The 14,471-nt window shown below is 45.3% G+C and overlaps 3 protein-coding genes across 3 annotated transcripts in view; 2 read left to right on the top strand and 1 right to left on the bottom strand.

Annotated features, from left to right (window-relative positions):
- The first annotated feature begins 1,276 nt into the window (after positions 1–1,276).
- On the top strand, positions 1,277–9,693 carry SARC_08560 (hypothetical protein). The gene is made up of 11 exons (XM_014297461.1): positions 1,277–1,777; positions 2,890–4,443; positions 5,045–5,180; positions 5,765–6,027; positions 6,482–6,705; positions 7,254–7,337; positions 7,542–7,606; positions 7,899–7,951; positions 8,684–8,778; positions 9,236–9,374; positions 9,500–9,693. The coding sequence occupies exons 1-11, from the start codon at positions 1,358–1,360 to the stop codon at positions 9,674–9,676; spliced, it is 3,210 nt and encodes a 1,069-aa protein (XP_014152936.1). The 5' UTR covers positions 1,277–1,357; the 3' UTR covers positions 9,677–9,693.
- Positions 9,694–10,035: 342 nt separating this feature from the next.
- Positions 10,036–13,251, bottom strand: SARC_08559 (hypothetical protein). Its single transcript, XM_014297460.1, has one exon. It carries the CDS (start codon positions 13,199–13,201, stop codon positions 10,343–10,345), a length of 2,859 nt encoding a protein of 952 aa, XP_014152935.1. The 5' UTR covers positions 13,202–13,251; the 3' UTR covers positions 10,036–10,342.
- A 700-nt stretch (positions 13,252–13,951) lies between these two features.
- SARC_08558 (hypothetical protein) overlaps positions 13,952–14,471 on the top strand; it is a 6,061-nt gene continuing 5,541 nt past the window's right edge. Inside the window, exon 1 of the mRNA XM_014297459.1 lies at positions 13,952–14,216. Within this exon, the coding sequence (XP_014152934.1) occupies positions 14,181–14,216 (36 nt within the window). The 5' untranslated portion in view covers positions 13,952–14,180. The remainder of the gene's footprint in view (positions 14,217–14,471) is intronic.

The raw sequence follows: 14,471 nt of genomic DNA, 5'->3' as shown, positions 1-14,471 counted from the left end.
ATATACATACTAGGAGAGAGAGAGAGAGAGAGGTAAGACGAGAGAGAGGGAAAGACGAGAGAGAGAGAGAGTGAGGGAGAGTGATGGGAGAAAGAGAGAGATCAGTAGAAGTGTTGTGATTCGTGAATCTCGCATCAAATCATCATTTTTTTTGCTACAGATTTATATATATATACATGTTTTATTATTTTTCGAAAGAGGCAGTAACGGTGCTTGTGATTTTTGAGTTTCATATGGCCGATTGAGAAGCGTGCAGCAAGGTACGTAATAACTTTCTACATTCCATAACCAATTCATAGCTCATAACTCTGCTTTCGAACAAGTGGGTCCCAGGCCTGCTTAATCAGAGATAGATTGGCTAGATAGGCTGCTATGTTCTTATGGGGCCGTGAGTTCAATGTGTGGGTATGTTTTCCCCACTCACACTAACACGCATGGAACCTCTATTTGATAGACAAGTAGTAGCAGAGAAAAGAGTCTCTTACGGCTGGTCGCGATGCGCACAACAAGTATTCGCTCCCTATTGAGTACGCTACAATTTCAGAGTGGAAAGTACCAATTATAGTATCCGCACGTAAGTAAGTATGTACGTACGTGAAGATCTGTGTGTCTGTTTGTCGGTCAGTAACGATTCATTTTAACAATCCGTTGATATCACTCAGGTCGATCTCAGATAGAACCTGGGTACCGTTGCGTTTCCGCAATACAAGTACTTTATAGTTTCCGCGACTTGAGGGGTAGGTGTGTAATTGTGAGATATGATGTTACAGTGGAGAGCATACGTACTTGCAGCTATATGAAATACCAACAAATAAACGACAAATCGACATCGACCAGCTTGCTGAGACGTCTATAAGAATAAATGTCCTTCTCCTTATGTGCTTATGTGTAAGTGTGCGAACGCAAGACCCCACCCTCCCACAGGCCATGGCCTCCTAAAATCCCTGAAAATACAACCCTAAACTCTGGAAATATAACCTAAGTGTCCTAAAATATGACTTAAACCCCTGGAAATTACTGGGAAAGCCCGCCAGATTGTATATAGGATGGCGCGCAGATATCGATCCATTCATATGCACAAGTTATTGTATGTACAAATATCTTTTACCTGAGTGAGATCAAAGAAAGACACTTTCGCTTACTTCACAACTATATGATGTAGTTTCGATGCTTGCACTTTCCGTGAAGAACGATACCGAAGAAGTGAATACACACACGATGATATCATAGCCCTGCCTTAGTGGTGTTCATATGCATACAACGAAGACCATCGAAACACATTGCGAAACGCTATTTCGCTGGGACACATCTCCAGTAGTGCACAACTGTAGAGTACAGTTAGAGATAGGGAACCATCATGACGTCCAATACCTATCATACCGTGTCATCGTTAGACCTTTCAAAATTGTCAAAAGGTGACACCATATCCCATGGCTGCTTCAAGGGCCGTGTGCTTTCGCGCATTGTCACGAATCACAGGCTTAGATACGAACTGCAGGATGTGTCTGGGCCTAACGCCAATGTGTACTTTGCGCACGACCGTGGTTTGTTCGTTATGGCTGACTTCAAGCTCTCCAAGGAAGAGATGGATTTGCTTAACAATGCGGGACCCCACACTCAACAAGACCCGCTATGTACGACAACTGAGGGACATAGGCAAGTGAAGGACCTGCTCAACACCATTCAGAGGCACGATGTGCTGACAATCCGAGGTATCCGAGTGTCCAACAAACTCGCTGGTCAGCCGGTCATAGCCCCCCTTGCGACTCAAATTAAGGTATTGGTGATGTGTTCAAGACGTGTCTTCTGTGTACAGTACTGTAACCGCTCGTATTGTATTTATCCCGAGATTCAGACATCAGTTAAGTATATCCTTAGCAGCTGTTTTTTTAGTATTTGCAGAGGAGCATATCTGTGATATCTTTTACTTTGTTCACTCGAACGACCATCACTGTGATATCTTACTTTGTTCACTCGAACGACCATCAGTGTTTTAACTAAACGAAACACGGTTGTATGAAGCCGATGCTTCTTGCGAAAATGCATGCATACAGTATGATGATTGTACAATCGATATGAATGTGTATATTGAAGCAGTTTTATATGGCTGCTAAGCAAAGGCAAACGTATGAGTCATGCGCCTGAAATGCTAAAATGTAAAGCGTTTAGTCAAGTTGTAAGCGATTAAGATCAATTAGTGGCTTTATTGCCTGCTAAGATTGGAGTAACTCACCCTATCTTCAAACGTTCTTAACGTATATGTATCCGGGTTGGACTCGATTATTACGGTTTCTGTCACATTCAGGTGCTATCACATTCAGGTGCTATCACATTCAATACTATCACAATCAGGTAACTATCACATTCAAGTACTATCACATTCAATACTATCACAATCAGGTAACTATCACATTCAGGTACTATCACATTCAATACTATCACATTCAGGTAACTATCACATTCAGGTATGCGTTCATGTAATCTTTGGAAAGTAAATGCGCACCTGCAGTGATAAATACTCCTGAACTGTCCTCCAAATATCCATAGCAAGTGTACAAGAGAAGTATATGGCGCAATGATTTTATACTCTTGCACCAGCATTGAACCTTACTTTCACCTCCTTGACAGATTAAACAACCGGTGTAAACGAAGAATACATGATTATTCCTTCAACTCTCACATCCGAAACCATCATTGCTAAAGATCTCTATTAGAATATTCACGAATTCTATTTCTGTGTTTAGTCTTGCGACCAGCCTTGGACCTAATATCGTGTTCAAGTTTTAGGTGGCCATGAAACATCATGCACAACCACTCTATTTCTTGTAGGAATGTGTAGCATATACTTCAGCATCTGACCGATGCATTCCCCTCCATCTGATGCCACAGGTAGAAACGGCAGTTGAGCGAGGCACGTCGGTGCACATAATCAGCGGCCATCCCCTGCGCTCTACCACCTCCAGCCCCGCCATTATGAGCACAATCGCCACAGATTCACATGCACAGCCTACCGTACCGTTGAACCCAAGTAGTACCGAACTTCATTCCAGTGCAGGGACAGATAGTTTAGGTGAGAGTGGGATACACGCAGCACGCCCACAGCCGTTGACGTCTTCGTATTCGCTGCCACAGCCTGTACGTCATCATTCCGAGACAGAGCCTGCAGGCGCACATGATAGAGCTGGTAAGGGTCACGGTGTCACATACAACACACGGGGTGATGATGACAACACACACGAGGCTACGGGCAGCAGGCACGCCAGCACAGACGACAAACATGTTAGTGCAAGCACCAAGAACATCGATATAGACGAGACATGCGCTGATGCAAACAGCAGACTCGAAGATGCACATAGCGTGTACGTTGAAACCGACAGCCCAGACTCGGGCAGCGGAACAGTGCATAACAGCAATACAGAGCTCGGTTCAAGCAAAGACCGTGTAGATACCGATAATGCGCACGTGGATGTGGACAGGGTAAACGTACATACAGGTGACAGACCCGTTAATACGGACTGTAGTCCACTCGACACCGGCGGCATAATCGTTATTCCGCGCACCACGCACATCGATGTTGACAGCATAGACCTTGATACAGGGTGTGCACACGACGACACGAGGAAAGAATTCGTTACAGCGAGCCACCAACACGCGAGTGCTAATAGTGGAGCCACATGCGAAGCCGATGCTATCACTACGCAACACAGTGAAAGCAGGTCGCGCAATCGGCCGACTGAGAGTGCAACATACAACGACCGGGCAAAACGTTTGCGTACTGAAACGGATACAGATAAGACTGGGCCGGGGGTGCGTGCCAGTCCTACCCGGACACAGCACACTAAAATCGGTTTAATGCCGAACACCAACTCCAGTCAGAGAACAACTACTGACGCCAGACAACCACCACACTCAGGTTTATGTTCGACGCCAAATGCTAACCACAGCCGTACAACAAATACGAATACCAGCCAAGCACACCACACAAATACTAACAAAATACCAAACAGCATTCCCAGTCGAACAACGACTGCTAATACGCGACAATCACCACGCACAAATCCCAATCCAATACTAAATACGCCTCTCAATCAACTGCCAAGGACAGGTCCTGCACAAACACACACAACTTCAAAGTCGGCGTCTAGTACCAATGCCGATCAGACGCCCATCACCAATCCCTCACACGCACCGCGGAAACGATATCACACAATAGACGAGATCATGCGGATGCCTCTGGCTCAACTGCCTCCCAAAGCGCGCGAGTTGAATGTGTATGGGGTTGTGTCGTGGGTTGGAAGCTGTCAGACATCCAGTACGGGTGAGTTCTACCGACAACTGTCGGTGGTGGATGAGACAGTGAGACAGGCCATGTGGGACAATGCCGCGCTGAAGGTGATGCTGTTTTTTAAGCAGAGAGCAGCAATGCCTGGCGATGGCTTGAAGGTGCGTACGTGGTGGAGTGCAGGGATATGCGTGGCAATGGAAAGTGCTATGGTTGCATTCAGTGACAGTGTGAATTATCGAAAGATGTGTGCGTGTGCTAATTCAACGAATCCCTACAGTCGCTTTGATGATGGAAAGAGTTTCGTTTAATTGTCATGAGATTGTTCTGGGAAGTAGAGGATTTACGCTCGGCGATGACAGGGACCCAGTGGATATCGGCGAATGTTCTAAATGTGTCGATGTGTCCGCGAATCGATAGTGGACAAGCATGCATACCTCTGTATGTGAACAAGTGCTTGCTACTTCATTGTCGGCGATGTCTATGAAGGGAAAAACCTCGAGTATCAGTTTGACCACTTGCATCTTGGTTGGTACACGGCCTTCGGTTGAGACCGTTCTGTCCCAATCGCTTTTATGTTGTGCCCAAACTTTGCCCTTTCTTGTCATTCTGCTGGCTTTGCGTGCAGTATCATCATTGCTTGGACAATCGATCCGTCCTCAATCAAACTCCTTGGGTTCCATTGTACACCAATACCACTCCCCATCGGTGCCAACCGCCATCACGTGTGCTCAACTCCTGTAGACGCTTTCATTCTAACAGGTTGGTGATGTAATTCGGTTCCACCGTGCGCAAATAGATCTGTACAACGGCAAACCGCAACTGAAGAAGTCCGGCAAGGCGTTCCAGTGGGTTTACTTCCCCATGCCTACGAGGCCGATTGCATTTGGCGCGTCGGGTACGTAACACACGACTTAGTATTCGATCGCAGAGCACAACCCAGTAGGATAATGGGTCAGAAATGTCCTGCTTTAGAAGCTTTTATGCACGTGTTAAAACCAGCTCTTTTCTCGCTCTCTCTATTGTTCCCGCGCATCGCTTACACCGCATGCGTACTGTGACTTATGTATCACGACGTACTTTGATAATTAAGTTCTTCTGAGGATGGCAGCGGTTTGTGTTAAGAGTGGTGTACCCTGCTTATGATTGAAGGATGAGTTCGAATTTGCATGAAATGCGACAGAAAAAAGGATGTCAGTACATTCTGAATTATGTCTATAAAAGGATGTCAGTACATTCTGAATCACGTGTCTATATACTTTCATTTACAGCTGAGTATTATAAGCTGTCATTTCTGCGTCATGCTCCACAACTTCATAGTTGGAAGGTACACCATCGCCTCTGCTTCGCGTGTCAGCCAAGATTTGTGCATGTTCATACCCATAATCATATTCAATCATTCGTGCGTACATGCACCTCTTCTGCCGTAAATTTCATACTGTAATATGTATCTCTCCGCTCATCATTTGAATACTGAGGCAGGCACTGTACATGATGTGCCCAAGTACTGTGGTGCAAGACCCAAGCATTCTCCAGGCTTGACTGCAAACTTCACAGACTTTGACAATCAGAGAGTGAGGGAATTGGTCGTGATGTTCCACAAAATCAGTCCGCCGTCTGTGCCGTCTGCCGGTGGCGGCTCAGCAGGCGACGACCAGTCACAGCACACAGCGCATCTGATACCAACACGTACTTCGGAAATCCGCAGTCTTAGGCATGACACCGTAGCTAGCTTGATCGTACAGGTCAGTGAGTGCTTCCTTTCTGTGTGGTTACAAGTCCTGAGCCCATCTACTGCGGAATTTGGAGTTTTAAAGACGTAACCGTAACTAGTTCAATCGTCCAGACGGTTGGTGTGTTCTTTTGCATCTGTATAATTCCGAACACGACAGCCTCATATTGCACTGAGAGTTGTGTTATGTTTCTCTCCTAAGTGCATGTCGCCACTCCCGTTAAAACTATCACTCAAAGGTACAATCACAAAGGTGCTATGCGTCTCACACCTCAGCATGGATGAACCTTTTGCACAGATGTGCTTCTCATTGAATAGTAGTATTAAGTAGGTGTGCTTGCGATATTTTTGCACAGATGTGCTTCTCATTGAATAGTAGTATTAAGTAGGTATGCTTGCGATTCTTTTGCACAGATGTGCATCTCATTGAATAGTAGTATTAAGTAGGTATGCTTGCGGATTTCCAGATTGTACATCCACCTCGTTTGCCCATGAAACCGAAGGATTTCGTCGCGAACTTCTTTGCATGGGACGGCACCTCCTTTGCCCATTCGGGGCTGAATCCAAAGCATAACAAGATTGTCCACGTTGCGGCCTTCCATGCGCACATGACCGTGGCCAAAGCATTCAAGTCTGGGGATTGGGCCGTAATCGTGGGCGGTAATATAACATACCAGGAGTCCAAGTCAAGGTATGGACACGCGGTGCTTTCTTAACGCCTTGTAGGGATGCTATTCTCTTCTCGGGCGCAGTGTCCCTACTGTTGCATCTGCTTTCTGCGCTGATTGTATTCATTCCAAATGTGCGAGTCTATTCTGGATATCGTGCATACTTGGTAGGGTATGTAGTTACATACACATACTTGGTAGGGTAAATAGTTACATACACATACTTCGCAGGGTACGTAGTTGCCCACAATTGCGTCGTAGGGCAAGTAGCGATACGAACGTGCACAGACCAACGGTGGCCTGCTGCGAGGTCATCTTGCTACCCTGTCGGCATATATTCACACAGCTTTTACGTAACATTTATAGCTGCTATATTCAATAGTGCAGCAGACGACCTCAAAAGGTCTGAAGGAGATCATAAACCAATCACTTGATGGTCAGCGACAGTGACAGGGGTCGTCTACGCCGTCAACCTTTCACCAAAGCAATTTATCTGTGACTATTTTATATAGACATATTCTTTTGGATTTCTACTTATGCGTGTTCGTGCGCCACTCTGGACTACCTCTAGATATAGAATCACTGTGAACGATCGCCCAGGTATCCAATTATTCAAATTGAGTGAGACCCATCCGTGCGTGCTGCCCATCAAAAGGTATGGTCTATCATGCTTAGCAATATTGAACTGTTATTTGGCAGGCGAAGCTGCATACTACATCTTCTTGTGTACTGTTTTCGAATAAATGCCTTGCTGTGGTCGAGTCAGACACGCTGCCATCCCTGCCTTTGTTCACTTCGGGGCGAGTTCTAGATGCACATTGACACGACGGCATGTATGCAATATGCTTATTCATCACAGGAAAATTCTGGATGGGAACATACAGTTCCCTGGAATTCCTGATGACCCAGCGGTATCTTGTGCAGGTAAGCGCAACCTGACTTAATCTATTGCCCAACATCCGTGTATTCCTTTCTGTCAAAACCTGGTCCGTGTGGGAAAAATGTTTCAGTGAATTACGCAGTTTTGTGTTGTCCGTAATACTATCTTCATGTGTTTTGGGTGCCGCCGACACGTCGTGCTAAAACATTTCTGTACTTTTAGCAAATACATTTCCTGTTCGATCTGCTTGTTGTTGCATATGAGATTTTATTCCGTCTACCCTAAATCTCTACCCTTTGATTGGCATCGATTCATTGTCCGCTGTTGCCGCTACAGGATTTGAAGAGAAGTGCTACACACCCATCCGAGATGTCAAGGCCTGTGAGAGTGTATGTGATGTTTGAATGTGGCAGTCATACTCATGCTGCAATGTGGCTTATTGCAAACTGATAGTAAGTAAAGATATGTGAATTGTTCGATCAACAAGGGGTTGGGGTGGGTGAAAGGGATGGTGCAACGTAGGTTATTGCCCGTCCGGCTTCAATACTAATGATAGGAGAAATGTGTGTATATTGGGGATGACGACATGCATGGTGTGATAGTATACTTCAATCCGGAGAAAAAAAACACAAAGCCTGCCCATACTTTCACACATGCGCTTTGTGTATTCCACTAGGTATTGCTGGGTCCTTAGCTGAGAACAAATGGCTATAGTTATCCTTCTTTCGCATGATGTGTATTAATAGCTGGTGAAATATATGGTTGGAAATTTGAGAGATTTTGTTACAACCGGACTGTCATTTTGCAAGTAGTTACCTCTACTATTTTGCAGACCGTTGACCAGCAGCTAGAATATAGCATCGTCATAATAAGTTCTTGTGGTAGTTGTTGCACCCAAATAGTTGGCCCACACCGCAAGATACATTTTGTCTCGCCTAAAAGTCGTGCACAATGTTCAGATTCTTGGTTGATGGGACTGAATATACCTTGGTTGATGGGATTTACTGGAACACCTCACGACTACTAGACTGGAACAACTCACGACTACTAGATGTACAGCCTGCACGAGTTGAAGGTCAGATGTATCTAGAGTGTTCAGATTCTGCTCACTTCCATTACAGGCGACAAGCAAGTACAAGATCAAGGGATTAGTGCAGTCTGTCACCCACGACGGCATTCGCAGCTGGCATCGGATCTGTCCTGCCTGTAGTAAAAGGTAGGTAGTTCACTGCGCTATTTCTTCATATCACATTGACCTTGCATGCACCACAAGACTTCTGTGGATTCTAGTACTCAAACATCGATAGTGTACGCGCTTGGTACTTATCCTGAGCTTGCACGCTCGAAGCTGCACTGCTGTTGCCTGCATTTATGTCTCAACAAGCTGGTCAATATCGATTTGTTGTTTATATGTTGGTATTTTGTCGATATCGATTTGTTTATATATATATATATATATATATATATATTGTTTGTTGTGTGTGTGTGTGTGTGTGTGTGTTGTTGTTGTGGTGCGTATATATATATAGTATATATAATATATATATATATATATATATATATATATATCGACGCGGTAAGAATGGGTGAGCCCAGTAAAAATTGACTCTTCTCGCAGAAGTATGACAGTTGTCTCTATCTCAAGTCCTTACTGATTACATGCAATCTCACAGTTACACGCCTACCCCCCAAGTCTCGGAAACCCTCAAGTGCTTGTCATGCGGCAACTCAACGATACTAAGTGTTTTATTTGAGATCGAAGTGAGAGATGTCACCGGCTCGCTGAAGGTCCTCGTTACAGGCCAAGAAGCAGTAAGTCCTGTAGCACATACCCTGCTATTACGTTTCTCTATTATACAATTATTTGATGCATACTAGCGTGTACGAGACAAACACACTGATTACGTATCGAACTCTCATTGCCACAACAACCACAGAAAGACTTCCTGTGCATCGACAACGACAAGGATGTGACAGCCTGTCTGGCCAATCTATCGCTGATTAAGCCTGAGGCCCATTTCGAGTGCTGCATTAAGAGTTATGAACTGCCTACGGGATATAGGGTGTATCAGCTGTTTCACACCTTGCTGTATGCTTCTCAACCGGCGCACTAATAAACTCAAAATCTCACCTACACCATACTCCCAAGAGTTTAGACTGGAATCTATTATTTTATGTATGTACTCCATTTTACTTATCACCATATCCGAGGAGGAGAATATAATTCCTCCCCCCCCCCCCCCCCGACGGGATTTCACAGTCTCTTTCTTCAGAAAATTATGGCCATTCTTGACGATTGTGGTAATTGAGACGCAATATGTGAGTGTTGATCTATTAAATAATCGCATTGCTCCCCGCCGCAACTAATAACACCTTCGACTTTAGCAGAATTTAACGATTATTTGCGTTATTCTGGACGGCACTGAATACAGTCTTCCATGCTTGCCAATCTGATAAAGCGGGTTTTGGAAATGGGTTTGTTATGAGTGTACAGCCTCACTAAGAGTTCAAGACAGCTGGGCTCATAAGTGTAGCTACATATATGACAACAAAAAAAGATATAAGTGCGGCATTAAGTGCAGGTACAACGTGGATTATCGTGCGAGATATTTGACCACTCCTTATATGTTATGTACGAATGCGTGTGCCATACCGAAGACTATACTATAAATGAAACTTTGGATTCTGGCCTGCGCCAATCTATTTCCAACCGAGCAACTCTCAAAAGAAGACCCATATCTGCGTATCACTTATATGTATATTACGACGCCGTGCCACCCCTATATTATCGGTTCAGTGATTTCATTGGCTTCTAGCCACTGTAGTAAATTGTCGAAGTGCATCAATAAGACACCATCGTCCGTCGTCGTCGAATGGGTCTCAATAGACGGCGTGAGACCGGCCAGATCCTTTTGTAACCTCTCCACAATGCGTTGACTTTTCAAATCGTGCCTACCCAACGCTATATGCCTGAACCCGCTATCCTTGATCTCGTCCGTGTCCCTGACTCCCTTCCGCACTTCCTGGAACACTCGTAGAAGCCTCCTCACAGCCGGCTGGGCGAGGGCCCGTGAATGATCGCGCAAGTCAATCCTGCCTGTCTGCAACAGTGACCGCCACCGACCGGCCATCTCTGGCAGGTTCGCCACCATATTATCGTACAGCTTATCGGCATACTCGCGAGTATTCTTCCGACTGATGAAAAGCGTCTCGTAGCATTCTAAACTGCGATTCAGCCCCTCCGCCTCGAGGTCCTCGAACATTTCACGGGCGTCTGGCAGCAGGGTGCTGTCTTCCGCCAATATATGATTAGCGTCCAGCCAGTGCGACAACGAATCAACATACAGCTCTAAATGACCCTCGTCCGTCACCACTGTAGATGTGCTTACCTCTGGCTCTAGCTGCGCCAGTTGTTCTTGCACCCTGGTTTTAAGCTCCTGACTGGTTGGCCCGTCCTCACCCAGGTCGATGCATTTGAAGTCAATGTCCAAGAACCCCATAGAATACCTTATTCCACTCCGCTGGTCTCGTAGCAGTCGTAACAGCCGCCGCACAGCAGGTCGGGCCATACCGATTGTGTGACCGTGCATGTCGAGCGCGCCATTGTCCTTCAGCTGCGTCCAGATATTGTTCATTCCGGGTGTATTCATTACCATATCGTCGTAGAGCTCATCTATTTCGTTGCATACGCTGTCGTCGCCATCATACTCGGTGATCAAGGACTCGTAAAGCGTTGTGCTTGAGGGTTTCCCGAGTGTGCTCATCACACTCAACAACTGCTTCGCTTCCTTCCAGTAGCCACCCTCGGCATACGCGGAAATCAAATGGTCGTATGTAAGCACCGTGAACGGAATCTTCAGATCCGCCATCTCTGCTGTAATATCAAACATTTGCTGATAATCTCGTTTCTTCCTACACGCCAGTATAATCGAGGTGTAGACATATGTTGCCTTCTCAGCCCCAAGTTCCATTGGCCTGATTGCTTCCTGCATTTGTCGCAGGAGTGCCATCGCTTCCTCTAACTTGCCATTCTGTGCGCAGGCGGATATTGTCATACCATACGCTTCATCATCGCACGGTACACTCTTGGACTGCATCTTCCGTAGTACATCCAATGATTCTTTCCATTTCCCATCTCTATCACATACACTGAGCACATCTATGTACATACTTTGCTTCCCTTTCACCCCCTGGGCCACTGCTTGTAGCAGCATGTCATAGGCTTCCACCGACCGCCCAGCTGTCGAGAACACTCGTATCGCATTGGCATAGGTGGCTGCGTTATATATAAAGCCAAGCTCAGACATTTGCTGCATCAGATTTGCGATGGTCATCCAGTCTTCACCTTTACTACAAGCAGAGATGACACTATAGTAGATACTTTGATCGGGCCGAACACCCCGCGCTGACATCTCTTGAAGTAGTGCGATCGCTGGCTCTCCCATTCCCTTCTTATCACAAGCATTAATAGCATGCGTGTATGAGAGCAGATCAGGAGAGACACCCCGTTTGTGCATCTCTTGTAGCACAGTCAACCCTTGACGCCATGCACCGTCCGTATCGCACGTCTGCAGGACTCTATTGTACACAGCAGCACTACAGCTGTAGCCGTAGATGTGCATCTTCTTCACCATAGACAGCGCATCTTTTCGCATGCCCGACTGAGCGTACGCGGAGATGGCGCTTTGGCACGCAATCCCGTTGAACCGTATGCTTTTACTTCGCATCTCTGTGACTACTTCGATCACCTTGGCCCACTCTCCCGCCCTGTCATACTCAGCCAGCATGGTGCCGTACACGTGTGAAGATGTGGCAATTTTGCCACTCACCAGCTCAGGTAGGGGTATTTCCATGTGTGATGTAACGTTCTCATCCTGAGATTGCACTGCAAGTTTCTCAGCTCGTGATACAAGTTTGTGATCATTGGTTTGCGTAGACGTGGCATGCTGAGATCTGCTTGCCGACACCTCTCGTACTATCTCAGCAGCTGTGCCCGCTAGGATATTCAGCGTAAAATGATCCCCGGGTATTCTGTCTAGTTCCATGCTTGCTTGTACGGCCCTAACATCGTCCCATCGTCGTTGTTGCGCAAACGCAGCCATCATGGTATTGTATGTAATCAGATTCCTGCTAACACCGACATCGGCCATCTCCTTGTACAACTTATACGCGCCTTCGAAATCTCCGGTTTTCTCCAAACATACGATAGCTGGATTGTAGTGCACAGCGGTGGTGACCAGCTGCGACCGCTTCAGATACTCCAATACCTCAATGCACTTATCCGGCTGATGTATAGTTTTGAATGTGTTGATAGCGTACGATGCCTCCTTTGAGGTCAATTCACTGCTGCTGAGAAGCATATCTATTCGATGTACGACATCACTGTAGTCTCCTTTCCGCGCTGCGCGGCGAACCATCTGTGGCAATTTCTGTGCGTGTTTTATGGCTCTTTGTGAAAACGGATTCTGCTTCTTTTGCACGTGCTTTTTAATACCAGGGTTGACAGCTGGATACAAACTCTCCTTGGCACGATTATTGTCACTATTTCTCGCAAGACTTACGCTATCACTTACATTGGAACTTGTCTGTATCGGTTGCTGATATTCTGGAGAGAATTCATGCGGGTGTGCTGTTTGCATTGAACTTACATCACCGTGTTGTTGAGTCACTCTGGTATGTGACGAATCAGTGCATAAGAACCGAAATCTATTGGTGCCTGATATATGATATGTGTGGTTTGTGGAAGGTAGTCGGAAAGTTCGAACTGTTAATATAGTAGAGCGGCAGCGAACTGGCACACAACTGTTGCCTAGCAACTCCCCAGACGCGCACCCTCGCACTATAGGGGCACGGCATCGTATATTTTGAACATAGTCAGCTCGTGTGAACAATGACCCAGTACGCCGGACCAATTGTCGCGAAGATATGTGATATAAGTCGCTTCGCATATTGCATGCAAACATGCTGATACGTATCATATGGTGCTACCAGAGCATTGATATACATAGATAAGGACTTATCCTGATATAAGCCTGTGTGGAGGTGTGCTCTCGGCCTCTCGCTGTAATTATTTATTTAGTGTGGGTGTCCTACTGCGGACGCTTATGTACGCCGCCAAAATTTGATGACTCGTGACTTAAGCTCAATACGTTGAAAGAAAGTGAAATATAGGACAATTCGAGACAGTTATGCCGCTTCAAAAAATGTTCCTATTTGTAAACCCATAGGACTATATTTAGGATAAACTTTTAACGTAAACACTTTTGCGTTTTAACGGTAAACATAGTGAGGTTAATAAAAAAATCAGTCGGATGTTCACTTTTTAAGGTTTTTCCAAAATATACCATGACGTAGTTTCGCACGGATCCTTATCATTTCAATCTGAACCTACTCTTCTCGAGGAACTATACTGTATACATCATACATATTTATGCACATACGATCTTTTCTAGCAATATACATATATATGCCATACATGTAGCTCTGTTTGGAGAATATAAACTTATTGGAGATTTACAAAAGATACAAAACGACAATTCGATGTTCACGGCTGTATTTGAGCGAATTTAGCATAATCTGCATCGATTGGGAATACTTTCCGCTTTACAAGAGCTCACTATGGCTGCCGTGGCTCCGACCGATTTGGTCTCCAACGTAAGCACGCCATACCATGTGTTAAGAGTAGCTGAAAGCGCTTTTATCTCAAACCAATTATAAGACCATAGTTTCAATGCGTCAGGTTGCAACAGCTCGTTTATCACTTCTACGGCAGATGAAATAACCCATTCAGGGACATACAAATATTAGCGTTGTAGTTGTAACAAATTCACGTAAGCTCAAATCATGCATATATATATATATATATATATATATATATATATATATATATATATATATATATATATATNT

Source organism: Sphaeroforma arctica (assembly GCF_001186125.1).
Source record: "Sphaeroforma arctica JP610 unplaced genomic scaffold supercont1.782, whole genome shotgun sequence".
In the NCBI taxonomy this organism is placed as follows: Eukaryota; class Ichthyosporea; order Ichthyophonida; genus Sphaeroforma; species Sphaeroforma arctica.
The sequence above is the reverse complement of the archived record's forward strand: the minus strand, read 5'-3'. Positions and strand labels throughout refer to the sequence as shown.

Coding starts and splice junctions, on each gene's coding strand:
- SARC_08560 (XM_014297461.1), top strand. CDS start 1,358: ATGACGTCCAATACCTATCATACCGTGTCATCGTTAGACCTTTCAAAA. Junction 6,706..7,253: donor TACCAGGAGTCCAAGTCAAG/GTATGGACACGC, acceptor GACTACCTCTAG/ATATAGAATCACTGTGAACG. Junction 7,338..7,541: donor TGCGTGCTGCCCATCAAAAG/GTATGGTCTATC, acceptor TATTCATCACAG/GAAAATTCTGGATGGGAACA.
- SARC_08559 (XM_014297460.1), bottom strand. CDS start 13,201: ATGCAAACAGCACACCCGCATGAATTCTCTCCAGAATATCAGCAACCG.